The 20,720-nt window shown below is 43.6% G+C and overlaps 1 protein-coding gene across 2 annotated transcripts in view; it reads right to left on the reverse strand.

Moving 5' to 3' along the window:
- Positions 1-20,720, reverse strand: part of LOC144762824 (lebercilin-like) — a 2,038,162-nt gene that overhangs the window by 1,548,928 nt on the left and 468,514 nt on the right. For both annotated transcript variants that reach the window (XM_078648105.1, XM_078648106.1), the window contains one exon: positions 10,848-11,371. In XM_078648105.1, the coding sequence (XP_078504231.1) occupies positions 10,848-11,371 (524 nt within the window). The remainder of the gene's footprint in view (positions 1-10,847; positions 11,372-20,720) is intronic.

A 20,720-nucleotide genomic window follows, 5' to 3' on the forward strand; every position in this document is an offset into this window, starting at 1 on the left:
TCTCAAAAAATTCTTCTTCATTGCATTTGTTTATAAACACATGGAGTCCAGATGCCGTTGTCTGTAATTAACATGTCTTGTGACGCATTGTAAGTCTCGTTAAGTACATTCAGTGCTTCACTTTAGGACAGACGCTTAACTGAAAATGTTTTCCCCACTTTTCATAAGTAAAGACTGAGGGCCAAGTCACACGTTTTATACTGCAGCTTTCTACAGCACACCTGAATTTCCCTTCCCTACTCACAATTCAATTAAGAAAGCTCAAAATATATTCCTTTCTTTGGTTTTTGGCAGCGGGACAGTTAGGGTATAACGAGCTATAAATCACAAAAATCCGAAATCGTTTGGTTTCTAAAGGGGAAGGCCTACTTATGCCTAATTAGGTCTTGAGGTCCCGAAAACAGATGCCAACAAGGAAAGGAGGAGCCGCCAGAAAAGCTGCCCTCAGAAGAGGACTGGCAGCTGCGCAGTTGCTTACCCTACAGCGGGTTCCAAATGAGCTTGAGGACTCCGCCCAGAACTGCAGCATTTCCTTTGAGACATTCTAGTCGCCTGTTCCCTTCTACTCACCTGAAACAATCCACCTATGTCCCAGCACATACATGTTAAGAGAGGAGCAGAACTGGCGACTGTGCAGTTCCTATTCAATAGTGTATATTTCCACATACTAAATGAGGACATATTTTCTTTTAGCATTGCTAACGCTGGCAATATGTGCACAATAAATACATAAAAACTGCAAATAGAGTACTTGCAACCGGAAACTTTGAAAGTTAAAGAAATGTTGGATATTGAGTGCATTTGTGCACTTACCTTTCTTTGGTGAGATCACCGGCGGGCGGTTCTGTGACTGTCTCGCTCTCTCTCCCCGCTCCGTCACCCAAGCTTTTGTTTGCAGATTTATATAGTCGAACTTGACCCTAAGATATTGGAGCGCTTTACATGATTAGCATTTTAGTAAAGCACGCACCGTTACGTGTATTGCTGCATGGTAATGGCCCCATGTCATTATTTCACACAGTGTGTTTTTTAAAGGCCTCTAGCATTCGTATCGAGCTACGTAAAAAATAAATAAAAGCAGCAAGATCACTGCCCCGCCCGAGAACAGTTGTAATTCAAGGCGCGTGAACTCGCGTTGCGTGGCTGCCTTACACGGTGCGAGCTCTTTGTGAGGGTGACCACGTTCAACTGGCACGCGTGGTGAAGGCGCGTGCTGGGGCTCGAGTCAGAGCCCGCGGGGCGGGCGGATGGAACGCTGCTGCTGGTGGATCCCATTGAGAGGCAGCGGCGGGCCCCCTGGTGCAGGGCCAGCGCCCGGCCCCCGAGATCCCTCACCTGAACCACCTGACCGAGGAGGAGCGCAGTCATGGACCGGCAGAAGCAGGAGGAGGAGAAAGAAGAGGCCATGCTCAAGTAAGCGCCCCCAGCACCGGTGTGTGTGCGTGTGAACAGGGGAATTCTTGTAGGGAAGGGGGAAGCTATCGGAGTGCCTTTTGGGGATGCTTTGGGGGCGCCATTCAACGGAAGGGGGTATGGAAGGGAACTTTAGAAGTGAGGTGAGGTAAGGAGGGGGGTGTGTGCGTATGTGTGTGCATGCGTGAGTGTGGCTGTGTGTGTGCACGTGAGTGAGAGAGGCTGACTTGCTGTGTCAATGTGGGACAGGAGATGTGCACAGCACCGGGCTGGACGTGCGCGTCCACAGACCCGAATCGCTGCACGTGCCCCGGTCTGAATCGCTGCGCGTGCCCCGGTCTGTCTCCCTTGAGAGGCATCTCGGCAACAATAGGTCTCGAGGGCGAGACCTAAAAATAAATGGAGAAGGGAGGGGCGAGAATTGCAAAGAATAAACAGAAATGAAAAGATAACATGAAATGAGCATTAGAAAATTGAGAGGACTAAAAAAAAAATGTCTGACGACAGAGAAAGAATGTTTGTAACATTTTAGTAGCATTGACATGTTAATTTATACCCATTCGATGGGTAGTACGGAACACACATTTAGTGACTTATTCCCTTTCGCTGCTGCTTGTGTTTAGAGACTGAACAGAGTTCCCTCGATGGTCTGAGCGATGTGTAGCAGGCTTTAATGAGCGCTGTCTGCTCGCATGACTTGGCCCTAGTCCTCCCACTTTCAATTGACATCTACATGGCACCACCTCCTCGCTGGCCTTATTTCGCAAATGCCCGGAGCGGGGAACCATCCCTCTAACAGATGCCCTGGGAGCTGGAGCCAACCTACTCTGCTGAACTAGCCAGGGCTAATGAACAAGGCGGTCGGCCGCTAACGTTAAACTGTGACATGCTGATATTACGAAAGTAAAAGTAAGTACCCGGGATGACGGGATATGAGAGAATATTATGTTTAAAAGCAACAAAATAATAGAGGAATAGTATTATAAAATGTGCAGCAGTAAGCAGCGTAATTTACCTTTTCTTTCCACATACATTACTGCGAGACACGGGCGTCATTGTTAAATGTGTGTGCTGTGTTTTAAAAGTGAAAGCAGGCTCGTGCTGCAACATTAAGCAGCCCACTGGGGCAGGACGTGGAAGAGGAGCCGCGAGCCATGCGTTCTGGGAAAGCTAATTAAACTCCGTAGAAAGAACAAACAAGGAGCGAGGGACGGGTGGTGGTGGTGGGGGGTGACGACACAGAGGGTGGGTGGCGGTGGAGGGGAGGACAATCATTCATAGAACAGTGAGCATTGACACAAGCATGAAGCAGAAAATGGTGGATGATCAAGGGAAACATACAAGTGAAATAAACAGTGCAAGGAGATGGCTTAACATATAACACTGCTGACTTTGGAGCAGGAGAACAAGGTTCGAGCCTTGGTGTGGGCTGCATCATGCACTGCATCATTTAATTATGTATAAATAATCTGAGATCTCGTGCATATTAAATAAACAGCGTGGGTGAGGGCAGGAAGCTGCCAGATGTGAAAATGCCAACGACAAAGAAGAAAAGTAGTCCCTAAATAAAAAGATAACAGCCAGCAGTGTAAGTTGACTGTAGTTGGTCGATGCTGCTTCCTCCAGAAACAGAAGAAAACGGAAGTGACATATCAGACAACCAGCAAAAAATGAGCAGGATAAAAACAGCAATGCCAGCTTCCACCAATGGCAAGTGACAAAACAAAGAAACACACAATGGGTGGAGTTTAATTAGTAATACATATTATATGATGCCTCGTAGAGGTAGCGCATGCGCTGCTCTATGCGAGACCTAAAAATGACTAAGGAGCTGTTTTATTACACAATAATAATGTCTTAATTGCAAAGAGAAACAGCCACTTACCTGAGGACAAAGCCTTGCCACAGGACGCCACCACCGCCAAGAGTCAATAGGGCCATAACCCACGCAACCACCGGCCAAGAGTCAGCCACATCATTCTCCGCGCCGCCGCCCCGGGACCACAACTCCCGGTAGGCTCAGCGGCGGCGGCGCACCGCTGACGACGCGCCCGCACCAGGAGGTGTTTAAAGCCAGCGCAGAGCCCGGCGGAGGGGGGAAACAGCCACTTACCTGAGGACAAAGCCTTGCCACAGGACGCCGCCACCACCAAGAGTCAACAGGGCCATAACCCACGCCGCCACCGACCAAGAGTCAGCCACATCATTCTCCGCGCCGCCGCCCCGGGACCACAACTCCCGGTAGGCTCAGCGGCGGCACGCACCGCTGACGACTCGCCCGCACCAGGAGGTGCTTAAAGCCGGCGCAGACCCCGGGGAGGGGGGAAACAGCCACTTACCTGAGGACAAAGCCTTGCCACAGGACGCCGCCACCGCCTAGAGTCAACAGGGCCATAACCCACGCCGCCACCGGCCAAGAGTCAGCCACATCATTCTCTGCGCCGCCGCCCCGGGACCACAACTCCCGGTAGGCTCAGCGGCGGCGCGCAGCACTGAGGACGAGCGCGCACCTGGAGGTGCTTAAAGCCGGCGCAGAGCCCGGCGGAGGGGGGAAACAGCCACTTACCTGAGGACAAAGTCTTACCACAGGACGTCGCCACCGCCAAGGGTCAACAGGGCCATAACCCACGCCGCCACCGGCCAAGAGTCTGCCACATCATTCTCCGCGCTGCCACCCCAGGACCACAACTCCCGGTAGGCTCAGCGGCGGCGCGCACCGCTGACAACGCGCCCGGACCAGGAGGTGCTTAAAGCCGGCGCAGAGCCCGGCGGAGGGGGGAAACAGCCACTTACCTGAGGACAAAGCCTTGCCACAGGACGCCGCCACCGCCAAGAGTCAACAGGGCCATAACCCACGCCGCCAACGGCCAAGAGTCAGCCACATCATTCTCCACGCCACCGCCGACGACACGCCAGCACCAGGAGGTGCTTAAAGCCGGCGCAGAGCCCCGCTTCGCGGGACACGCCGGTCGAAGCCCGGGCCAAGGGCGGGCCCGTCTGAGCCCATCAGAGACTGACTGAGACTGGACTGGGCCACTCCCTTTATGTTTCGTCTTTTAGTAAGATTTTACTTTTGTCTTTTTTATATGATAATCAGTTCTTCTTAATTGATGTATATGGTATTTTACATTTAGTTACAGGAAGCGGGGTAAACACATAGGCATTATAAGTATGGCATCAAAAAACACTAATGGTAACAAAACATCCATTATGGGTGTTGGTGGTGGACTAATTGGCACTATAGACGCTTTCTTCACTAAGGCAGTCTCCGCTCTGGAGAAGGAGATAGCCTTAACTGAACGGCGTATATCTCTCGATCCAGTTTTCATGAGGAAATCATCATCATTGGGGAGAATTGCGACAGTACCTTCCCCCGAACAAATACTGACCCAGAATGTTCAACAACATGAACTTTCTACTACACTTGACATAAGTGGCATTGACGCAAGCCTAGACTCCTATATGGCCTATCCAATAGCGGAGCCGGACCGGCGCCAAAGCCTCTTGCTAACTAGTAACGAGCCGCCATTAGATCGCATCTACTCTGAATTAGCAGAGGGCAATGCCCTTACTTTAAAACATAAGCGTGGTGGAAAGCAGCAAAAAGGCTCGCGTACTAAAAAGAGTAAAATCGCTTTCCCCATGGGTCAAGACAAGGGGGTCACGTATAGGAATAAAACACCAATACTGGAAGAAAATACTGGCTCAAAACATACAAGCCCTATCGTTGAAATAATAGAAAGCCCGCCAACACTTGGTGGAAATACTGTATGTTCACTAGATAATATTGAGCACTTAGTTGAGTCCTTAATTCTTCCATTGATGGAACGTGCAAGAAGGATAGGCAAACAGCTAGACACTCTGGAGAAAATTACACGGGATAACTCAGCCCTGTTGAAAAAATTGGGGGATATAAAACCTACAAAAAAGAATTCATCTCCATCACCTAAAAATAGCCAAAAGCCATTAGCTAGTGAACAACTGGGTCAAGGCAGTAAAAATCCATCAAATACAGAGGGTCGAAATATTAAAGCTAACGATTCCCAGCAGGATGGTAAGGCTGGCACACAAACCAAATTAGATAGCCTCAAAACAAGCGCAACCAAGATCCCAGATAAGACGGTACCAGAACTAGATAAAATAGTGGCACCCAGTAGCAAAGGACATAGGAGGAGAGTTGATCTCCCCCCGGACTCCTATCCTTATGTAATTGTGCTTGCAGGGGTACCGGAGTGGAATAACAACAGGGAGGAAACCTCGCTCGAATTGAAGAATAAAGTCATGTACTGGCTAGGGAAAAATAGACCCCTTAGACCTGACCTGTGTGGGGAGATTATTAATGTCCGTAGAGCGAACTGGTTGGGCCCTAAAGTAAAAGACATTAGTGGTGACTGCATCATTGTAAATTTCAGAGATCCAAGAGTAGTGCAATTTATTAGCGGTTTTCCAAAGTATGATAATTCTGGTGGAATTGTCTCTCTGGATTTAAGTCATTTCTACCCACCGGCCCCTTTTGTTGTTGCTTGTAGCCAGAAACCATACAATTTACGACACAAAGTAAGGCATTCATATACTGGAAGTCGATTTAATGCCCCAAGGGCCCACATGATGCATGGAGGCTTTATGCCGCATAACTTCCACGATTACCGACAGACAGGGACCCTATTTAATGTTCCAATCTATAAACGATTTGATTCCCTGTCAGGTTTGGGGAGGGGGGTGGATTGACCAGCACGGGATCAGGCAATCGTTACCTGTGTAGAAAATATCGATTCCCCTCTAGTAAAGACCTGTCTAGTTAATGTGGAACCCCAAGATCGAGGAGGACGGACTCCGGCCAGTATAGAAAACATACATATAGAAAGGTTGGAAGTTATGCAAACGGGGGACCGAAATGTGAAAAAGGGAAGAACAGATAATAACAAAGTTAAGACCATTACTTCGAGCCATGCCATATATGATAGGACTAAGGACAATTGGACTATCACTTTTTGGAACATTGCTGGACTTAAGGCCAAGCTGGATAACTCGATTTGGTCTAAATTAATTGAAGGTCATGATGTCATATGCCTGCAAGAAACGTGGGCTAAAGATGCGCACAACCTGAATGGTTTTAAAACATTTTTTACCCCGGCCATAGGCTCATTACATTGCAGAGCCAAGGGAGGGCTCTGCACATATGTTTCTAATTGTTTTAAATGCAAACGCATTGAGGTTTTTATTGATAACTGTTATTACCACATTGTTGGCCTACAGATGAATAATACTCTCTGTTTCCTGATTATAAATTTATACAACAATGTTCCCAAGGCTGATTTAGTCCCAGTATTTAAAACGTTAAGCTCCGAAATAAATTCCATAATTTACAATGAACGAAAGGAGTTTGTTGCCATATGGGGGGTGATTTTAATTGCGCCCTCTGCAACAGAGCTGGAAAAGGAAACTGTGGACTAACTTTGGATAGGGAGTCCATATCGACTCACTTCGAACATAATGGAAAGGGCGACGCCCTAAATGAGATCCTCTTTATGAATGACTTAGGCTTTGCTAACAAATTATGCCAACCAGAGGTCCCGTTCGCTGCAACTTTCTGTGGTAGAGGGTTTTCGTCTGTAATTGATTGTTTTGATTTCCTCGTGTTTCAGGGGTTGTGTTGGTAACTACAGTGTATTGGAGATATCTCTAAGCGACCATTTCCCCATTAGGGTGGAAATCGTAGAACTTCGTGTCATCTTTGATAGCATCCCTAGGTTGCAGTCAAGAGATATCACTATCTCTAGACAGAATGGATACGCCCTAAAGCGGTCAAAAATCGTACCTGAAGAGTTTCTTTGTAATTTAATTAAGACCTGTAGTACATGTTTCAATACCTGCCTGGACATGGTGTCCAATGACATTGAAGTATTTAACAATTTTAAAACAATTGTAACATGTATAAAGGAAAGCCTGTGGATCAGCCTGAAAAAACATAATAATAGCAAAAAGAAGGGAGGGTTTGATCAAGAGTGCACAAAGGCACACTCCAAACTTAAACGGGCACTGAACGGGCACTTTAAAGATCAAAAACAGATCAGGGAGCTTCGGAAATTTCATAAATTGTCCATTAAGAATAGAAGGGCTAAAATATAGAAGGAAGCAAGGGAGGATCTACTAGGAGCCTCTGAACGGAGGGATATGATAGCATTTTGGCGGGCAGTCAACGCGCCATATTTTAAGGATGATACCATGGCGCGGTTCGAGATTGCCATCGCCGAGGATGACTGGGTGAGTCATTTTGAGTCCCTTTATAGCCCTGCAGACCCTCTGAGGGAACCGACTGAGGAGGATGCGCCCAAAGCACCAACAAATATAGAAGGCTTGAACCTCTCTTTTACATTGGATGAGGTAACGAAGGGCATTAGTTCGAGTCAGGGGAACAAGGCACCGGGCCCAGATGGTGTACCGGTAGATGTTTTTAAAAATAACATAACACTATGGGCACCACTTTTAACAAGATTTCTTAATGCAGCTTGCACAGTGGGCCTCCCTAATACTTGGTACGAATCAATTATAGTACCGATCTTTAAAAAGGGCGACAGGGCAAGCTGTAAGTGTTATCGCCCTATATCCCTGCTCGATTCAACTGTTAAAATTGTTGGTAGGGTTATCTTGGATAGGCTGGAGTCATGGGCAGAGGAGCATAATATCATTAGTGACCTGCAATATGGTTTTAGAGAAGGGGTAGGGACAGTGGACCAAGGACTTAATTTATTCATACTACTGGAAAAGTATACTAAGGCAAAGGGCGGGAGGTTGTTTTTAACCTTTGTGGACTTGACCTCCGCCTTTGACTGTGTCAATCACAGCAAATTATGGTTAATTTTAATACGATTGGGAGTAGAGGATAATATTATTTGCTTTTTAAGGGAGCTGTATAATGGGGCCACGGCAACAATCAGATGTGGCTTGAATGGAGAGTGCACCAGAATGTTCAATATTGCGAGGGGAGTGAGACCTTGCTCATTTTTTATTCATAATTTATATCAATGAGTTAGAGGACATCTTGTTGAGGGATTGTACAGATATGACTACGGCACCACAACGTCACATACCGGCACTTATCTATGTTGATGATGCCGTTCTGATGGCAAGGACCCCCGTAGCAATGCAATCCATGATCACTTATTTTTCCACCTTCATGACCGGTTTGGATCTGAAGGTGAATTGCACCAAAACCTTTGCCATGAATTGTGGCGTTAAAACAAAACAGAGGAAAAAAACTATGTGCATTGATTCTAAGCCTTAGATTATATCTCTACCTTTCCTTATTTAGGATTTTTGTTTGACTGCACAGGCCAGTGGAATACTGCAGTCAAGGGGAGAAATATGTTGTTTACTAAATCTATAATGGCCCTTAACCTTTTTAGCAAAAGGATGGGAAAGAAACCAGCTAACGAGCTTTTACGCATCTATAAAACTAGCTGTGTAGCAGTGGCAACTTATGGCGCGGGAATTTGGGGCATCTCTAACGTCACTAGTTTGCAGTTGACAGAGAATAGCTTTTTGAGATATCTCCTAACCACGCCTGAGAGTATATCCACCTATAACTGTCACGCTGAACTTGGTATGTTATATATTTTTGATACCATTAGAATCCAGACGGTTCTCTTGTGGCACAGGGTCTGGACTACTAATGAATGTCATTTGAACCGTCTCATATTAGGGGACGCCCTGAAATTGGAGGGTGTTTATCAAATGAAATGGCTGAGATACATCAAAAGCTTTTGTGGTAACATTAATCACCCCAAATTTTATGATGACCCTGTGTCAATGGTGAAAATCCCGAGAAAGGAACTGAAAAGGCTATGTATTATGTATCTTGCGAATTTAAGAGATCATACTGAGTTGACCAAAAAAACAGTGATGTCTCATCAACTGACTTTAATTTCGCAGGCTATTCAACCATACCTAACCTTGCGGCTGACGGAACATGAAAGGTTTTTGTTGGTACGTTTTAGATTTGGGATTCTTTTTAGAACATTGAGCTTTCCTGCTAACAATGACTGGTCATACGGTATAAGCAAATGTCCCTGTGATGATATATCCACCCAATCGGATATTCACATTTTATTTTTTTGTAAATTTTATTCAGTACCCAGGGAAAGGTGGATCAAGCCAATTTTAAAATATATGAACCTCAGACAATGCCGCCCAGCCTTTCTGGCAATAAGGAAACTAGAAGATATATTCACAGTAGCATCTGTCTCTATATTCCTTAGAACTGCTTTTTATTCAAGGAAATCGATAATGTTTTAAAGTCTGTTCTTTCTAATTGTACTGAGCCCATGTGTTTTAATAACCTATATACATTTTAACTGTTTCACATTGTACAAATTGTGTCTTAATATGTGTTTTTATGTACTTTTATGGTTATCAATATTTTATAACCGAATAAAGTCTTTGAACTGAACTGAACTAATTGCAAAGATTTTTGTTAATCAAGCAATAAAGAATTATATATATATATGCACGTTTCTCCTTCACTCCACTCTGCCCCGTACAATTCTCCTCTCCGACCCGCCTGGTCCCTATTTCATCTCTCCCCCACCCGCCTTCATTTGTGTTGTCTATTTTCTTGGTGATTTCAAAGCCTGCCTATTGAAATATGCAAGACCACTTGCCAAAGGCAGAACAAGCCCCTACTCTATCGCAAGATATTCACCCTTGTATCTACATGGGCAATCTGTTGTGAAGCTGAGGCAGGCTATCACCTAAGCCGTCCACAAAACATGGGATACAATTTCAGTAGAGTGTGTGGTGTTGCTTAACTACAGAGGCGAATAACTATAGTTGGTGTACTGTGATGCAGCTAACCACATTGCTGGTAAAATGTATGCATAGTGTAAGGAACGTTTTAGCAAACGCTAATGGCTTTTTATCTACCTTCTCCCCTCCCGCTGTCCATCCCCTGCCATCCTGTGTTGCCTGCCCCACCACATGCTGTCTTGCTTGTCCTACCCATAAGGCCAGACAAAAATGGCTATGACACGCCCAGAGCTGGCCACTTCATAGAGCTTTTTTCAAAGACTTTCAGCCATACTGAACAGCAGCTAATGCGTGTTTTTATTTGGAGATACAGACTGCTACAAGCAGGCAAAGTCTTTGGGTAAAAAACTGGCGGAAAACATCAGCAAGGTAATTATAAGCCCGATTACGGCGTGTTACTACGCAAAAACTAGTAAGCCACATTATGAACCTCGCCATTTCTGAAATTCCAGGATATCCTACAACTGTAATTTCAGGGAAGGGAAACATTCGGGAACACTGTTAATAGGCCTGTAGGCCACTGACTGTGCTTAAAACTATACAATTGTTTATAAAGTGACATTGGTGCCAAAACGTTACAGTACTAAAGTTTTGTTAATAAGAATTGAAAGAATGAAGATAACAATAACCTTTGATTTCCTGTCTCGAACGTTCAGCGCTTTCTCTGCAAATGCAAGTTGCTGTTCGAACACTTTCCGTTCAGCTTTGTGCTTCAATACAGAATGCGCATTCACTTTCGGCGAGGAACTGTCCGCTTTGTAGAAATTAGATGCTTTTACTCTTCTCACAATGGCGGGTCCTTGCTCCTTACACCCCTGAAGATATTCTTTTAATTTTTGCACCTCGTTGTTGTGCCGAGAAATTAGATCAGCAATTTTATTTTTAGTATCTTCAAATTTATTCAGGGCTTTTTCCTGCCTAATTTGCAATTTTTGCAGCAACTGATTTTCTTTTTGCAAATCCTCTAGTTTAGCCTGCAAGTCAAGGAGTTTATTTTTGAGGATACTCATGTTTAAAAGTTTAGCTGACAAACTCGTTTTTGTAGTGACGCTTGAAGGCTTGGGAGGCAATCTCGTACTAACACCGTGGTTAGATGACTGCTGTATGGGTTTTCTTTTATTTGATGGATATTGTGCAGTCAATTTCCCAGGCACTAGAAAACAAGAATACATTATGTGATAAATGTTTAACAACACACAAACTGTAGATGCTTTAAAACTGTGAGTAACCTAATTCCTTATAACATATATTTTTCAACTACTACTTTTTTAAACAAAACACATCCATATGGCTGTCAAAATCAATTTTGTGAACTGGATTTATCCATAAAAGGCAAAGTAGAAAATCGATAATGGCTTCATTAAAACACGAATCAATATACAAATGAGTATTCTTGCAAGCTCAAAATAAAAAAATAAAAAACTAGTGACTTACCTGTACACTGTGGTTCTCCAGCACTGACATCTTTCATAGATTCACATGCTTGAATCTTCCCCATCATCATGGTGGGAGTCTCACGGTACATTAAATAGCAGTAAATAAAGTAGTACATAGAAACCCATGCACAAGCAATTGAATATTGCTAACCGATTGTCTTCTTTATAAAGGCCCAAACTTCAGCCAATGAGGTGCCATCCCCAAGACCACAAGCGCCTGCAGAGCCACCATACCTCCGATATCAACTCCTATGCTTCCAGAGGTAAAAGTGGCCAGCCGAAAACAGGGAGGTGGGCGGGCCGCATTTAAATCTATTAAAGATGTCAATACTGGAGAACTACAGTGTACAGGTAAGTAACCTTTCATAGATTCACATGCTAGAATCAGAATAGTAAGCAGTACGGTATCCTAATAGGAAAGCGTTTGAAGGCATGGACACCTTTTCCCTTGAAGAGATAGGTTCCTCTTTTTTTTTATATAGAAATAGAGAATATGCATCCTACATTGGAAACAAGGAGCGAAACCTATTGCAAACTTTTAATCTTATATAGAAACATTACATAAATATAACAATACATTTAAGTATTGTGAAATAAGATGTACCTCAATGAAACTGCTGACGTAAAACTGCTTGTCCAACTGTCGAATCTCTTTTCCATGTTGTATCCAAACAATAGTGCTTGGTAAAGGTATGGGCATTCGACCAGGTCGCTGCTCTACAGATGTCTGGGAGAGACACTCCCACGAATAACACTGTGGACGTAGCCATCTTCCTTTTAAAATGAGCTATCACTTTTGACGACAGCGGTTTTACAGCCTTATCGAGGCAAAAAGCAATAGCTGATGATATCCAAAGGGATATACTGCTTTTTGACAAAGCGTATCTTTTCCTGGGTGGAGTAAAGGAGATAAGTAACTGATCTGATTTTCTATACATTTTCGTTCTTTCAATACAAAATCTTAAGGAGCGCATGAAATCCAGTATATGAAGTGACCTTTCCGCTGGAGATGACGGCTTCCGGAAGTATGCTGGCAATATAATAGGCTCATTTAGATGGAAAAAATTTGGGACTTTCGGATTTAATTTTGGATTTGTTCTCAGCATCACCTTGTTCTTCTTGAATTGAGTCAAGGGTTCTAAGACTGAGAATGCTTGGATTTAGCTTACTCTCCTGGCTGACATCAATGCCAGCAAGAGTGCTGTCTTCCAGGATATAAACTTGATATCCGCCTTGTGAATAGGTTCAAACAGCGACCTCATCAGCTGAGCAAGGACAATGTTTATTTGCAGGAGACTGCTGGCTGTTTTATCGGCGGGAACACCCTGAAGAGTCCCTTCATGAATTCTTTTATTACCCTGGAAGACCAAAGCAATATTTGACCGGGTTTCCTATGATATCTAGAGATTGACGCCAAATGCACTTTTATAGAGGAATGTGCCAGTCTCGCCCTTGCTAACTGGAGTAAGTATGGTAATATCTTATCCGGAGTAGATTGAAATGGATGTACAGACTTGTCTATGCACCAATGACAGAATCTCTTCCATTTTGCGGTATAAGTTTTTTTAGTGGCCTTCGCTTGAGTGAAAATAAAAATAAAAACATCGTCTGGGATTTCTTTATCTATATATATAAAAACGAAAGTATGTCTGTCTGTCTGTCTGTCCTTTATGCATTACTACACCATTCATCCGATCGCCATGAAATTTTCGGAAGTTGTTGAGTACACTCCCGCGAAGTTTCTGGCATAGTTTTTTTTTAACTATCGGCCCCCCAGGGCCCTCATAATCTTTCGAATACTGATGTACGCACAAGACGGAAAAACAAACAATCGTGTATCCACAAGCACTCGAATAAATAAATAGAATTAAAACACCATTTATCCGATCGCCAGGAAACTTTGGGAAGTTGTTGAGTACACTCCCGCGAAGGTTTGTGGCATACATTTTTTTTAAATATCGGCCCCCCAGGGCCCTCATAATTTTTCGAATACTGATGTACGCACCAGACGTAAAAACAAAAAATCGTGTATCCACAAGCACTCGCATAAATAAATAGAATTAAAACGACATTTTGAAATGTTTTCCATATTAAAATGAATACGTTTCAATAAAAATGACACAATGTAAATTGAATGTTATCATAACGAGTTTCCTTGAATTTCCTTTCTTCGGAGATCGCAGCAACGCGCGACAGGTAAGCTAGTAAACAATATTGTACACACCAAAATAAGCTACATGCACACCACAACCATTCAAAAAAGTAACAGCCAACCTGGTGGCTACAATATATTGGCCCAAAAACTCACTAAAAGTCAATAAATGTTTACGATCTCCTGACACAATTTATTATAATTTTTTTAACAACCACAAATTCAATAAAAACATTTGTATTCAGAAATAATCACATGCATCATACTTCATAATGAACATAATCGATCACATAGACAACAATTAAAAAACAAATGATAAATAAAAACACGAGAGATAAAACAGACAGTTATGTTTGTCATAAGCGGCCACCTCCCAGGTAGATAATCATACAAACACGCCCTGATCTCTTGTAGACCATCAACACCTAGGACGATGTCCGTGTAGCTGGGTTTATGGCAAAAAAAGCATTGACGCCTTTCGAAGGTTTTGTCTTATTCCACCTTCTTTATCAAGACTCAAATATAAAAGCTCCCATTCTTTGTGAATCTATAAACATAAACACACAAATAGGTCATAGCGTTAACACCCTCATTCCCAAATTTCGTTTTTTTCAAAAAACACACAATTGTCCCAAGAATCCATCAGCCAATAATTTATGAAAGGGACCACAATTTGCGTAATGACATAATCTAATACCTTGTGTCCTAGGAATAAAATCTATACAAAAACATCCCAACTTAATTGCAATTATTATAGACAAACCCCATAATATACAAAGGTAAAGTTTGTTTTTGATGCCACAAATGTGTACCACCATGTCCCATCAGTGACTTATGGCCTTAGTAAGAGATAAACCCAGTACCTTCTAAGATTCATTCGTATGTTCTCCATGCCACCCCATCATACAATTATTCATCCATTCATCTTCCACCTCATACATAAACCACGCCTTTTCTTATTGCGTGTAATAAAATTCTAACACTATACCAAACAAAGTGTAGTGTCTTATGTAGTCCCTCCTTGTGTTGTAAACTAATAGAACCACTTACTCTGCAGTGGGGACACGATATCTCACTCTCTAGCACGGAATGACATGATAGAAGGACATAGTTGTCAATTAACACAATCCAGTGGATTCTAATTGTGGAAATAAACAAAGATATACTTTGCTAAATATTTCATCACAGGAATTTCCTTCATTTTATGTATCATAAATATCCCAAATCAGATATGTATGGCTTACTTGTTGCACAATACTTGGGTGGGGACAAAGTATATCAATGAGATGACCCCTTTTCCAGTCGTTAAGGTTCCATTGCCCGATTCTATTGATTCAGATTTCTATTGATAAAGTTTAAATAAGATTAGTGACAGGTCCTATATCCATCATAACCAATTCACCTCACTTTCCACACCTCATTGTTAGGCTTAATTACCCACCTTATTTAAAAACAAGTTCATTTCCCAGCCTTTGCTGTAGACCTATTGTTGGGGATATTTCTGTATGGGAAGCTTATTCCTTGTTTCAGCTTCTCCTCAGAGCATATTGAAATTCAGCTCCAGGAAGCAAAGAGAAACCTAAATTGATCGATACATCGGGACTACAAGGGAAAAATATACAGCATTATTTATCTCTCTATTCTCAAAGCTAAGCTTTAAAGATGTCTAATACATCGAGACTTCAAGGGAACAATCTACCGCTATATTAATATCTCTTATTCACAAAGCTATGTTTCAAAGATGTTGAGTTCTTTAGCTAGACTAACCGGGGAGTGGCATTATTACAAGTTCCCTAAACTAGCTCTCCGGTCATTTTTGTAAGTTTTGCCCGTTTCATCTATGGCACTAGTATCCCAGATTACAACCATAATCTTACCCGTTGTCTTATCACTGTATTTTTAAGAAAAGACAACTAATTCCAGGGTCTATAAAATAAAAACCCAGGCGCTTTAGTTAAATCTACATGTCTTTTGTGTGGCATACAGATCAAGTTGCGACCACTGTTTGGTAATATTCGCATGTCAACGGGCCATTGCCTGATATCCGGGCAACATTGTCATTACGTGTTTACCCCAGGCTCCCTATTCTATCAGCGCGGTCCACTTTTAGGAAATTCGTCCTCCCACTCACCTTTTTGTTGTTTCACAACCAGCGGTCCTTCAATCCGTCCTGGTTCAGTTAGAAGGTTCTCACTCCCTGTTGAATTTGAGCGTTTTAGCTGGGCGTGCATTACCATGATTGAGCTAACTACCCCTGACGTGTTTACGTCATATTGAACGTGTCCAATTGCAACTGTGCACTGTCAGCGACCAGACCGTACGTCTCACTTTTTAACTCCTACTCGTCCGGCGTATATTCATCTAAGACTAGATAAGGCTGTGCAACTTTATTCAAACCTCCATACTTGAGAGAAAACTATTGATCTGTGTCTCAGCTCGACCAGACCTCTCTTCCACAGTGCATATTTTTGATTGACAACAACCTACACAATGCCTAGTCGTCTACCATAAATGCAGACAAATATATAGACATAAAAACCCCACCCGCTGTGGTGGCATACTCTTGGGTACAATACTCTATATCAAAGCATACAGTACTACTCCCTTTCAGGACAAGAATATAAACCCAATTGGATTTGGTGACTACTTCATATTCTTATTATGGTATGCAGACTTCTCTTTTGCCCTCAGTTTCAGATATTGGTAACATCTCCCTTCAGTTGTGTCCTATTTCTACAAGTCTATATCCATACACAACAGGGTTTTCATTTAAATAATTTGTGCATGAATCACAATATTATTGACATCCAGTCTTCACAAGAGTTAAGACCATTTTGCACTGTATTCAGTTTGCAAATGAATCATTGCTCCATCAATTTTCTATTTCTATCCAGGTCTCCGCCTTGCCTGTTTCCAGATATTTTCTCCAGTATGAACCACCGCAGCTCATCGCAGCCATGGTTCAGGCTTGCAAAGTGCTCCGTAAGGGGTGGATTTTCCTTTCCTGTTCTCACTGCTGATTAATGCTCTTGCACCCTCACTCTAAGTTCCTTGCTGGCCTCCCCCACGTAGCCGAGGCCACATGGGCAACTCAGCAGGCAAACCAAATTCTTACTGCGGCAATTGTTGAGGCTACTGCATCTAATCTCATGGCCATTGAGTGTGACACTTTTTGCAACTAGACATTGTTCACAGATAGAGCATGTTCCGCACTTATGGTTACCAATCGCCTTGCTGCCAAATAATGTACCTTGGGCCTCCTTGTTGTGGTTTCTGTATGTCTTGACTAAGCTATTTCTAATATTTTTATTTTACCTGAATGCAAAAAGTGGCTTATCCAATTTTAGGTCCTGCCCATCATTTAGAATTGTTAAGCTTTTATTCAGGATATTCTTAATTTGGTTACTGTTCTCACTAAACTGGCTTTCTATCAGATGTCAAGCGCTCTTCTTTAATGCACAGGAACAGAATGCCACAAGCTCCCAATGCCTCTCCAAGATTCAATCACACCACGCATATATTAGCATGAATGCCAAAGAACCCCAGGGGGGAAAGGGGAGGGGACAGAGAAGAGACGATCACACTGCGTCTGACTCTTTCTTCAGCTTCAGACTTCTACTTTCTTGTCTTCTTCTAATTTTCAGGCTTGTCAGATACTGTAAAGAAATACACTCATAAATACATTACTTCTTGTATATTCCTAATGTTTAATTATGCCCTCCTATTACCTACTCTGTGTAAGTGTGACCTGTGCTCCTCTTCTTTCTCTTGTATGTTTACTTCTTATGCTGTAACTGAATATGTATATATATTAATTCTTCTTAACCTTCCTCTGATATTCTAAATTCTTTTTCTTCTATTTTACAGGTTCCTCAACTCTTATTATCACAGCTAGATGTTATTATATTCCTATTGGTAAGAATTTCTTTGATTTGTTATGTCTTGCTTCACCTAAGCTCTCTTGTGTTAATTCTGTAACTGTAATAACTACTGTAGTACTCTTTTGGAATACACTCGAAGTTTCCTCACTCGAGAATTCCTTAGGATCGATATCTAATGCCTAACATGCCGTAATGACTAAATGCGTCTTTTTCTTAATGCAAAATAACTCCCTACTTGGCGTCTTCATGTACTTGTGCTGACTCTCAAAAATACAAGCAGTATCTCTCACAGATGGCTGAGCATGCTCCGTAGTTTTTAAGAAAATTAACTGTGCGCATGAGCGGAGCCGAGACTTCTACTTTTCTTGCACTCGCGCATGCTCAGATATAAATAATACTTAGAACAGTATTACTTCTTGCCAGTCGACTCCGGGTTCTACTTCGCAACTGAAAACCTTTATTTTAACTTGCGTCGAAATCTTCTCCCTGACTAACTTCGCGACGCAGCTTAGAAACGTCCTTCTCTCCTCTCGGATTAGGTGAAGTGCGCCACAAGTCGGGCACAACACCTGGAACTCAATGATTGCTGCCGAAGTCTAGAGCGCTAACCTGCTGCTCTAGCAATCTGCTTCTGACGGCCATTTTGGGTATGGTGATCCTTATTGGTTTGTTCAGCTTGCTTAATATCATTCTTCTATAGCTTGGTCTGAATACTATTGTGTTTACCATCTGACTGTTTCTTGTATGGGTCAGGTAATCCTGACACTTAGAAAGACAACCTTTTCATTTTGATGTTCCTTATTACGTATTCTATTTTGGTCTAACATATATTCACGGTCATAGTATTTGGCTCGCTTGTAAGATTGGTTAATTAGTGTCCTGGGGTAACCTCGGTCTCGCAATTATTTTTTTTTTTGTAAATCTTTTTATTAACTATGCTCATCAAATTATACAGTGCAGGGCATTGTTCACATAGCATGAGTAGGAATAACAATTCACCATACAATACAAGGCATTCATTGACACAGGTGAGACAGTTTGCCCTTATGGATCAGACCTGGAACCACCCCATAGCGCCCTGTATTTCCACCAAGGCCCCCAAACCTTCCTCCATTTCTTTAAACAGACTTATAAATGGCTCTTCGGCTCTCGGACTCCAATCTAGATCCCGCAGCCACTGGTCCCACTGTGGGGGCGTCTGCGCTCCCCAGCTACTGGCTATATTACGTTTTGCCACCCTGGCTGCCATTGCTAGCCAGATCTCGTTATATCTGGACCAGTCAGTGGCTCCTTTGATCATTAGTAGTAGCCATCTGGGCTCTAGCTGGACCGGTGAACCCACTACCGCTACCATGGATCTACCACTTTGGTCCAGAAGGGCACTATCTTTGGGCATTCCCATAATATGTGGTAGAATGTGCCTTCTCCCCGACATCCCTTCGCACATAGGGGTGATTGAGTTCTTCCCCAGGCAAATAGGTGAGTGCGTGGGTAATATACTCGTTGCAGAATTTTAAACTGTACCAATCGGAACCTAGCACGAAGTGCTATTTCTCGGGGGCTCTGCAACGCGGCCTGACAATCATCATCTTCTAAGGCACCTATGTCCCCCACCCATCTCTCCCGCAGTGGCTCCAAGGGATCAGGTATGTTGTTTATGAGCTCACGATAAATTGTGGAAGTGGGTTTCTCTAAAATGGGATCGAGGAGAAGTCTGTCCTCCATGGGGGAATACTCCAGGATTGATGTATCACCTCGTATGTGCGAGCGTAGAGCATGAGTAAGGCATATGTAGTGGTAGTGTTGCGAGTCGTGGAGGTCGTGTTCTTTTTTAAGATAGTCAAAGGAGCGAGGACCGTCCCCTTTCCACACGTCGTCCAAATATTCAATGCCTATTAATTTCTATCCCCTAAAGCCGGTCAATTGAGTCACTTCTGCTAGCTGATCCCCAACCCACAGTGGAGTTCTGCCTGTCAGGGAGCCCGTCCACCCCAAGAATTTATGTGCCTCTCTCCATCACTAGATCACAACCCCGGTTTGCGAAGGTAGATCCCTTCGAGGCCTACGAGTGTACAAGAGTGGCTCGTAGTTTCCACCTGGCATGAACCACCTGTCCACTCTGCACGCCGGCTCCGAATCCGTTGCGTACACCCAGTCGTTGACCACCTGCAGCTGTGAGGCCCAGTAGTACAGTTGCATGTCCGGGAGGGCTAGCCCCCCCATCATACACCCCTCTCGTAAGCTTACGCAGTGCTATTCTCGGGTTTCCACCCTCCCAAAGCAGCGTCCGCACTGCCTGGGATATGCGTGCGAACACCCCATTGGGAACCGGATGTATATAGAATGTATAACAGCCGCGGCAGTGCCATCATATTAAACATTGCGGCTCATCCCATGAGGGAGAGAGGAAATGACCTCTAGTGACTCACATCTGTCCCCAGACGTGTCAGTTGGGGCTCCAGGTTTCTGTCAAGGAACTCCGCTCTATCTCTAGTAATGCATACCCCCAAGTACTCGAACCCGTGCACCGCAATCGAGGCTGGGCACCCTGGGGTGGAGGGGGAGGGGGGGCGAGAGTGGGTAGATCAACGACTTTGCCCAATTGATCGTATAGACCGAGTAGCAACCGAACAATTCAAAAATGTGGAGCGCCTGCACTATTGAGTGATACGGTCTAACCATATATAACACAATATAATCTGCGTATAAGGAGATACGCTTCTCCCAATCATCATTTAGCACCAGGTACCAAAATGACCAGTCCCTCAGAATACAGTGAGCCAGCGGCTCTAGGGCTAGGGCGAACAGTAGAGGGAACAGAGGGCACTCCTGTCTGGTACCTCTTTTTACAGGAAAAACTCGGGACACCGCACCATTAACTCTCACCCTTCGCTACTGGCTGTTCGTATAATAGTCGTACCCAACTGCAAAACGTCGGGCCAAAACCCAATTGCTGGAGCACCATGAATAGATAGGGCCATTCAATACTGTCGAAAGCCATTATGGCATCCAGTGCCATCAATGCTGTCTGAG

The sequence above is a fragment of the Lissotriton helveticus genome, chromosome 6, assembly GCF_964261635.1.
Source record: "Lissotriton helveticus chromosome 6, aLisHel1.1, whole genome shotgun sequence".
Taxonomy (NCBI): Eukaryota; Metazoa; Chordata; class Amphibia; order Caudata; family Salamandridae; genus Lissotriton; species Lissotriton helveticus.